Raw genomic sequence first — 9,500 nt, forward strand, 5'->3', positions numbered from 1 at the left:
AAATCTTGATTTTTTGGCTAATTATTAAAAGTGCTATTTTTGCTAGTTTTTTAGATAATAAGTTTTCGTTTATCATAAAAGAAAAAAGAAACATAAAATGAATATTTTTTTAAGTAGCCAATTATGTTACAAATATATATCATTAATTGTCTTTATTTATTAGTAGACTGACGTGATTTAATCGATGGTTAATCAAAGAACAAAGTGGCTTGAATTTTATGACAAAATAACTAAATCAATATAGATATCATAAAATAGGTTTTGCAAAATGTTTTTTTTCTACTTAATTTATAAATTGTACTAATTATAAGATTTTTTTTCAAAATAGTGGTTTTACTTTTGACAAATATGTTACTTTACCCAAAAAAAAAACATTTTGCAAAAAAATATTTTATTTTAAGACTTGATCAAAATTTTCCAGTGATTAACCTTTTAATCAAATATTAATTGATGATCCAACACTATCGGTCAAAAATCAATGATTGGATGATCCAATTTGATAAAATTTCCCTTTTACCATGATGCCCTTTTTCCCTTTTCCCTTTTTTAATTCTAAATTCTAAAACCTTTATCTCCGATTTTGTGAATCAGAGATTTCCTCTTATAGAAATTGTTTCTAAATGTAGCTGTCCTCCTCTCCCGACCGCTTTTCCTCTGCCGGCCAGCCCGCCGCGAAAACAACAGCTCAGAAATCGGGCTGTTGACGTCTACCCGCTGTCACTTTGCTACCCATTCGAACGAATTCCTGCAAAATATGTCGTCGTTGATAAATCTGTGATTGTAAGAGACAACACTCCATAGCTTCACTGTAAGTGTTATTCCAATCTTACTTGATTTCAGTTTACTATTGTCCTAATTCGTCGATTTCGTTCTCCTTCTATGTTCGTTTCGTCTTTACAATGCTTTGTTTGATTTGGGTTTTGATGCATTCCTTGATTTGACCAATGAGTCAATGACCATCTTCCAAGTATTTTTCAGTACCAAATCATTGCTTCTAGTCAGATCATTATTGTGTTTTCATTCCTGAGCTTTGGCTTGTAATTTAGGGTTTTTAGAGGGTGTTTCTTTGTCTTTTCACTACGATAAGCTTTGAATTTTTGGGAAAAATAACGAAATTCATCTATGATTCTGGTCTTCTTAAATGTCTATTCAGGTTGGATTCCTGTGATGAATCTGAGTTTTCAAACACCATCTGACGAATCAGTTTTAGACATGGAAAGATCATGCTGCAATCACGAGGAAACTCCACCATTACAGTCTTTTGCCACTACATCAGCTGGTCAACTTTCAGAGACCAATGCAACATACTTCTCATGGCCTACTTCTTCCCGTTTAACTGATGTTGTTGAAGATCGAGCTAATTACTTTGACAATCTTTTAAAAGGGGTTTTACCCCAAAGAATCGGCCAATTGCCTACAGGAGAACAAGCTGTTACTTTGCTTGAACTGATGATGATAAGAGCATTTCACAGCAAAATCTTGAAGAAAGTTAGTCTTGCAACTGCAATTGGATTCAGAATTCGAGGGGGTTTGCTGACTGATATACCTGCCATTCTTGTCTTTGTTGCTCGTAAGATTCACAGGCAATGGCTTACTCGTATCCAGTGTCTGCCATGTGCTCTTGAGGTTCTTATCAACTTACTTTATCAATTTCTTTCTTGTCCAAATCTTGTTAAGATCAAAGGGAATTGGAATTTTATGATATGAAAAGATTGAATATGGTATTTTGTTGTAAACTAACCGAATAGGTTGAACAGGGACCTGGGGGTGTGTGGTGTGATGTTGATGTGGTGGAATTTTCATATTATAATGTGCCTGAAGTAACTCCAAAGGAAAAATTTTGCACAGAGCTTGTTGATGGCTTACGTGGAAGCTTTCCATGCATTGGTTCTGGTTCCCAGGTATCTTTACATCTCCATGGGCCATGGCTATTCATGTTTCTCAGGGCATTTACAAACTGATTATTGAAACTTGAAGAATCAAAATTTGATGATGATAGTAATAATAATAGTAAGGTTTCAATACAAGAAACAGCAAAGTACTTTCATTGATTTGTTTATTGTAGTATCATACATCTCTTTTTCTCTATTACAACATTGTATTACATCACTATACTTTGAAAAATATTCAAGATTATAAGTTATAATAAGAAAAATAACTGGAAGTACAATGCTATGATTGGGTAGATTTTCTAAAGTACAATGTTTTAATAGAAAAAAATAAAGGTAGGATGCCATAATATTAAGTTCGAATCTGATTAGTTTTTATCCTACATAAATAGATATCAGAATCTTTATCACTTTTGTGAACATTATAAACTTATTATTGTGATTTGTAGCCATGTATTCATTTTAATTGCCAAATCATTCACAAAATCTTGGAACTAAACATTATTCAGAAACTAAAGGAAGAGTCTTTTTGAATTGTATAAACATATAACTTATTAAAAAAAGAGCGAAAACTCGTTTCTTCCTTAGGTTGCAAACCAAAGCACATATGGGACAATGGGTGCCATTGTGAAAAGCCGAACAGGAAACCGCCAGGTAGGATTCCTAACAAATCGCCATGTGGCGGTTGACTTGGATTACCCGAACCAAAAGATGTTCCATCCTATGCCACCTAGCATGGGGCCCGGGGTGTATCTTGGAGCTGTTGAAAGGGCAACTTCATTTATCACTGATGATCTTTGGTATGGCATGTTTGCTGGAACAAATCCAGGTAAAAAAAAATTCTTATTAAAATACAATATTGTAATAAAAAGAAGTAAAATTAAGCTGCTATGAATATGATAAACAAATTATTGAAATCACATTGCAGAAACATTTGTTCGAGCAGATGGAGCATTCATCCCATTTTCTGAAGATTTTGATCTTGCAGATGTGACAACATCTGTAATTGGAATTGGAGAGATTGGTGAAGTCAAAGCCATAGATTTGCAGTCTCCAGTCAACAGTGTAATCGGTCAACAAGTGACAAAAGTTGGAAGAAGTTCAGGGTTGACCACAGGGACAATAATGGCATATGCATTGGAATACAATGATGAAAAAGGAATTTGCTTTCTGACAGATTTTTTAGTGATTGGAGAAAACCAACAAACTTTTGATCTTGTAGGTGATAGTGGAAGTCTCATTCTTTTAAAAGGGCAAAATGGGGAAAAGCCACGCCCGATTGGAATCATTTGGGGTGGGACCGCTAATCGGGGTCGATTAAAAGTCAAAGATGGTCAACTTCCCGAGAATTGGACGAGTGGGGTTGATCTTGGTCGCCTTCTAGATGTTCTTGAACTTAGTCTCATCACCACCAATGAAGATCTTCAAGGTTTGTACTTTCCAACTTTTTTTTTCTTTTTCCAATTTTACCCTTTTTCATATTTCTTTTTATAACCGATTATTTACCATAGTTGCACTGCAAGAACAAAGGAACGCATCAGCATCAGCATCAGCATTAGCAGCACCAGGGACTGATTCCACAATTCGTGAATCATCTACGCGTCAGCCACTTGAGTCAAATGACCAAAATGCCCCTCTACAACATGAGTTCCATGTTGAACGTTGTACAAAACCCGCTCCAAACATCGAACATCAGTTCATATCAAGCATTCCAGGGACCTTTGACTTTGACTTTGACAACAAAAGTTTCTCACCATTTACAAATTCAAAGTACAATGCTATAATTGGGTCCGAAGATATTTCTATCAGCTTGCAATTGGGTGAACCTGGACCCAAGAGACGAAAGCAATGTGGTGCTTTGTTGATTGATGAAAATGCGAAGTGATTTAACGGTTTGTGGAATTTGTAAGTAATTTGTTCTCATTGGTTTATAATTTTTGGCCCTAAGTGTAATTTGGCTGCTAAGGGTGTCTATGGGTATATCAGTGTTTAGATTGTAGAGTTGATGGGATAAATCAATGGCTAAAATGTTGAAAATATGTAAAATTTTAGTCTAATGATGTTTAAAATCTATTGTATCAAGTACTTGATGAATGAGATGAATAATTTATCGGTGTTTCGTGTTAAGTATCAATGTGTTTCTTACACGGGACAAGGCTAGATGGAACGAGACTAGACCGGACTGGGGGGACATTTATTGGGTAAATTATGATTACGAGGATGAGGAGGGTATTTATGTCTTTTGAATAGAAAAATGATTGGGAGTAAGTCCTTGTCCCGCTTCTTTCGATGAGATAGTTGTAGTCCTATGCACATCAAATATAGTGTAACTTGTTCTATTTAGTGTCAATCATTTTAAAGAATTTGTTATATTGATTTGGGAAAGATTTTGTTTTGTCATCATGAAAATATTTGATTTATAATCATAAATTTTTGTTAAAATTTATAGTATGTCGAACGTTACAAAAGTTAAATATTACAAATTAGTTGTGTAACCAACAATTACTATTTTAATTCTCGGTTTGAAGCAAGTGTTGAATTATAAATAATTTTTTGATAAGTGTTTTAAAAGACCTAGATATTATCACACAATGATATAAACTCAATGAGATTCTAATAGTAACACTGATGGTTTAAAAGATTTTGACGTTTGAGTTTTTTTCGCAATTATGTTATTATATTTACTATTTTGTTGTCAACCAAATGACCGGTTCTAACTGTTTTTCCGGTAATCACTTTTCCCAAATTGAAATAAAGTCATTATGTTTACCAAAATTGTGATTTTGACTTTGTGTTTTTTTTTTTTTCTCAATTATGTCAATATATTTACAATTTTGTTATTGTATCATTCAAATAACCGTTACCATCAATCTAGCACATTACCAAATAAATGACATGACAATATTGTGATGTGGAAGCCACATCACACCATCAATCCAACATTGCGTGCACAAAAGAAAAGTCGGTCTAACTCATGGTCGAGACGCAGCGAGGCAAAAACCTCCCTATAAAAGGAGGGTCACCCCTCATTTCTTTCCACCATTTCTTCCAACTCTCTTTCTCTCTCTCCCTCTCGAGATTCCGATCCATCGTGATTCGAATTCTCGTTCTATAATCTAGTTAGCGAAGCTCTAGAGATTTCAAAATTATAACTAAGGAAAGGAAGTAAACATCGAAGTTCTGCTTACGACTATTTTGACTTCATTAAATCGAGTAAGTTACAGTTACTCTTATGTAACCTACTTAGTTGTTTCAAGAATATTCAGGTGAAAGAAAAGTCACATCCAACAATTTTCCGTTTTATTAAATGCACTTGACTGCACACATCCAACATTGCGTGCACGAAAGAAAAGTCTGTCTGACCCATGGCCGGAATTCTTGAAACAACTAAGTAGGTTATATAAGAGTAAGTGTAACTTACTTGATTTGATGAAGTCCAAATAGTCGTGAGCAGAACTTCGATGTTTACTTCCTTTCCTTAGTTATCCTTCTGAAGTCTCTAGAGTTTCACTAACTAGATTATAGAACTAGAAGTCGAATCACAATGGATCGAAAATCTCAAGAGAGAGAGAGAGAGAGAAGAATTGGTGGAAAGAAATGAGGAGGGGTGACCCTCCTTTTATAAGGAGTTGGAACAATGGACCGACTTTTCTTTTATGCACGCAATACTGGATTGATGGTGTGATGTGGCTTCCACGTCACAATATTGTCATATCATTTTGGTAATGTACTAGATTAATGGTAATCGGTTATTTGGTTGATACTGTAACACAGTTGTAAATATAGTGAGAAAAAAACGGTGTCAAAATCATAATTTTGGTAAACATAGTGACTTTATTGCAATTCCAGAAAAGTGGTTACCGGAAGAATTGGTCATTTGGTTGATATTACAACAAAATTATAAATATAGTGACATAATTATGAAAATAAAAATTCAGTGTCAAATTCGAAATTTTATGATAATATAGTGATTTTTTTACAATTTGTCATAACTTAAAATATATTTATAGAACAAGACTCGTTGGTATTTAACATAATAATTTGGATGCAATTTAAATTTAAAGCATAGGTGCAGGGTTTGGTGAGTGGAACTGGATAGAACAGAACAGAACTAAATCATTTTAGGTGGTGTTTGATATTGATGGAACAAAATCAAAATGGGACAATAACCAAGTCAAATGGGACTATATATTTTATTTTTAGTCCCACCCAAAAGGATGGAACAAGATGGTACAAGATATTGGGGACACAAATACCCCTTTATGTTTTCACAACTTTCCATCACCTGCACCATTATGCAACCGTTCCATTCTCGTCTCCTTCATCACGAGGCATCTCTTCTCTCTCATCTCTTCCCCCTTGCTTCTATGAATTTAATTTTATTATTTTTCTCCATTGAAATAATTAACAACCGATTAAACATAACTAACCCTTTATTCAACCAAAATTAAATCTTAAGAATTATGTATTTGGTACCTGACTTTGATTCTTGGTTACAATGGATGCGAATAGAAGTCTTGATATCGACGGAAAAAGACAAATCAAATAAGTAACCAAAATCGTTGTTTGGGAGAATTTTTTTAGAGAAAATGACAAAAATAGTCATTTACACTAATTGCATTACAAAAATAGCCAAAAAAAAATCGAAATTACAAAATTAGCCTACGATTTCGCAGATGGAGATGCCCCATCTGCGAAATGAGCGTCTCATCTGCGAATGTACAAGCACCTAAAGCGCAACTATGCTTTAGGTGCTTGTACATTCGCAGGTGCTTTTATTTTTATTTTTTTAATTTTTTTTCTGTATATATAGGGGTAATTTCGCAGATGGAATAGGTCCATCTGCGATTTACTCTCATTCTATCTGCGAAATTGTGGTTTTTTTTGTATTTTTTTTTTAGTTTGACTATAAAATGAATTGGTTTGACTACGAAATCATGTTGCTATATAAAAAGTTTTGTAGAAAAATATCATTTTGGTTGTTATATAAATCAGGTTCCATTAACTTGCTATCTCCCACCGGTTACAAGACAAACCAAATATTCAATCATTTTTTGAGCAAATTGTAGAGAAAGTTCCTAAACAAATAATAACCAAAATGATATTTTTCTACAAAACTTTTTATATAGCAACATGATTTCGTAGTCAAACCAATTCATTTCATAGTCAAACTAAAAAAAATACAAAAAAAAAACCACAATTTCGCAGATAGAATGAGAGTAAATCGCAGATGGACCTATTCCGTCTGCGAAATTACCCCTATATATACAGAAAAAAAATTAAAAAAAAAAAAATTAAAAGCACCTGCGAATGTACAAGCACCTAAAGCACAGTTGTGTTTTAGGTGCTTGTACATTCGCAGATGAGATGCTGATTTCGCAGATGGGGCATCTCCATCTGCGAAATTGTGGGCTAATTTTGTAATTTTGATTTTTTTGGCTATTTTTGTAATCCAATTAGTGTAAATGGTTATTTTTATCATTTTCTATTTTTTTACTCATGGTTTCTTTCAAATTAATCTTGCTTGCAGAGAAATAAAAAATGATACACCGAAGATATGAGATGAAGATTAATGTTATATGCTTTGGGTTTTGTGTATTTTTAATATATTTATATATTAAAAATACATAAACAATTTGTATAACAAAACTATAGGTATATAGTGAAAAACAAAAAAGTTATCATAAATAATTTGTGGTTCAAGGACAACTTAGTAATTTGAACCTTATTTTATGTTGTGTTCTAGTCTTATCAAACAATATAAAGACTAATCTTTTTTATCAGTCCAATCCAGTTCTGTCCCGTCCAATCCAATCTAGTCCTTCTACCAAACCCTACCTAATTGAACAAGAATCGTTATCATCATACGAGGTAAATATTAATAATATTTCAATCAGGGAGCCATATTTTTTTACGACAAACGTACATAGGTTTTTTTATGGTAAAATGATATCTTTATGGCAAATAGATTTTTATTAGCATCCCAGGTGCTTTTCAATTTTCTTCTTGACTATGTATATTTAAAAGTCAATTTCTTTGCAACACATTTTGTTACAACATAACTAAACTCTATATCTAGGTGGTAAGCTGGTAAATTGGTTACTCTTGTTAAAAAGTTTGGAGCCACGATTTTTTTTTGAACGTCCCATCTGTAATACATATTTGTCAATTGTCATTGAATGAACTAAGTTTCAAAACCTGCTTATACTTTTCTTTAATATATATTCTAAACACTAGTAAATTCATTATCTCTTAGAAATATACAAATAAAAAAAATATATAGAGGTATGTAACAAATTAAAAAAATATATACTATTTTTAACAAAGTATATCTTAAAAAAAAACACAATGCGTTTTGCTGAAAATGATATTCCCTTTTAACACTATTATTGTTTATTTCATCTCTAAACTTACAATAAAAGCGAGAGATTATTATTTACTATTGAATATTATTAATATTTAATGTATATGGGTTGTAACAAAATGAATGAATATTATCAAAGCCTTGTTCTTTAATTTAACCAAACAAACAAATAATTATTAATATTTAATGTATATGGGTTGTAACAAAATGAATGAATATTATCAAAGCCTTGTTCTTTAATTTAACCAAACAAACAAATAAACATGAACATATTAACGAACGATTTTTCATATTCATGTTCATGCATTTAACAAATTATTTTATTTGCATTCATTTGTTTTTATTCATTAAAATGTTAAGCGAACATAAATGAAAGTATCTATGTTAGCTTGTGAATTGACAATCTATTCAAAAGTACTTCCATGAATAAAACAATCACACCAAATATTTATGTAATATAATCACATTGGTGTAATTTTCAGTTTTACAATATTATTATTCTAATGTATTTTAGTGTATCATTGAGAGAGTGCATTGAATAAAACAATCACACCAAATATTTATGTAATATAATCACATTGGTGTAATTTTCAGTTTTACAATATTATTATTCTAATGTATTTTAGTGTATCATTGAGAGAGTGCATTATTGTTTTTAGGGTTGTCAAACATGTACTATAAAAATTCAACCGACATGTCATCAAGCAAATCAATAAAACTGATAATCAATATATTTGATAACCAACATTAACAATATTATACCACTTGAATAATCATGACACGGTAGAGAGTTGATATTCAAACATAGTTATTTGGATACAATTTTGAATTTAATGACTATGCTGTTAATTGAATTATATAAATTAGATATGAATCGTATAAAAAAAAATATCACTATAAAGAGTATACATGAATATTGGTATCATCGAACGGTACTATGAAATAAATATTTTTATAATATTTCAACAAACAAACAGAAATAAAATAAAATAAAAATTAACAAAATAAGAGCCATATTTTTTTTTTAAGTTGATTTCTACACAATAATTTTCTTTATACATAATAATTTATGTTTCAAAATATTATAATTTATAATTTTATAAAACATAAATTATTATGTATACAGAAAAATTATAACTTATAAATTATTTTTAAACTTTGTTAGCGGTCGATTTCAATCCAATGGCAAAATAAACATGTTATTTCATTTTTTTGGAATGAATTATTTCATATTTCATAGGACAAAT

The 9,500-nt window shown here is 31.5% G+C and overlaps 1 protein-coding gene across 1 annotated transcript; it reads left to right on the plus strand.

The window, feature by feature from the left end:
- Positions 1-553: 553 nt before the first annotated feature.
- On the plus strand, positions 554-4,016 carry LOC111900164 (protein NARROW LEAF 1). The gene is made up of 6 exons (XM_023896040.3): positions 554-808; positions 1,154-1,626; positions 1,758-1,901; positions 2,478-2,718; positions 2,818-3,318; positions 3,401-4,016. Exons 2-6 carry the CDS (start codon positions 1,168-1,170, stop codon positions 3,772-3,774), a joined length of 1,719 nt encoding a protein of 572 aa, XP_023751808.1. The 5' UTR covers positions 554-808; positions 1,154-1,167; the 3' UTR covers positions 3,775-4,016.
- Positions 4,017-9,500: the final 5,484 nt, after the last annotated feature.

This window comes from Lactuca sativa, chromosome 8 (genome assembly GCF_002870075.4).
Source record: "Lactuca sativa cultivar Salinas chromosome 8, Lsat_Salinas_v11, whole genome shotgun sequence".
Classification (NCBI taxonomy): Eukaryota; Viridiplantae; Streptophyta; class Magnoliopsida; order Asterales; family Asteraceae; genus Lactuca; species Lactuca sativa.

Coding starts and splice junctions, on each gene's coding strand:
- LOC111900164 (XM_023896040.3), top strand. CDS start 1,168: ATGAATCTGAGTTTTCAAACACCATCTGACGAATCAGTTTTAGACATG. Junction 1,902..2,477: donor GCATTGGTTCTGGTTCCCAG/GTATCTTTACAT, acceptor TTTCTTCCTTAG/GTTGCAAACCAAAGCACATA. Junction 3,319..3,400: donor CACCAATGAAGATCTTCAAG/GTTTGTACTTTC, acceptor TATTTACCATAG/TTGCACTGCAAGAACAAAGG.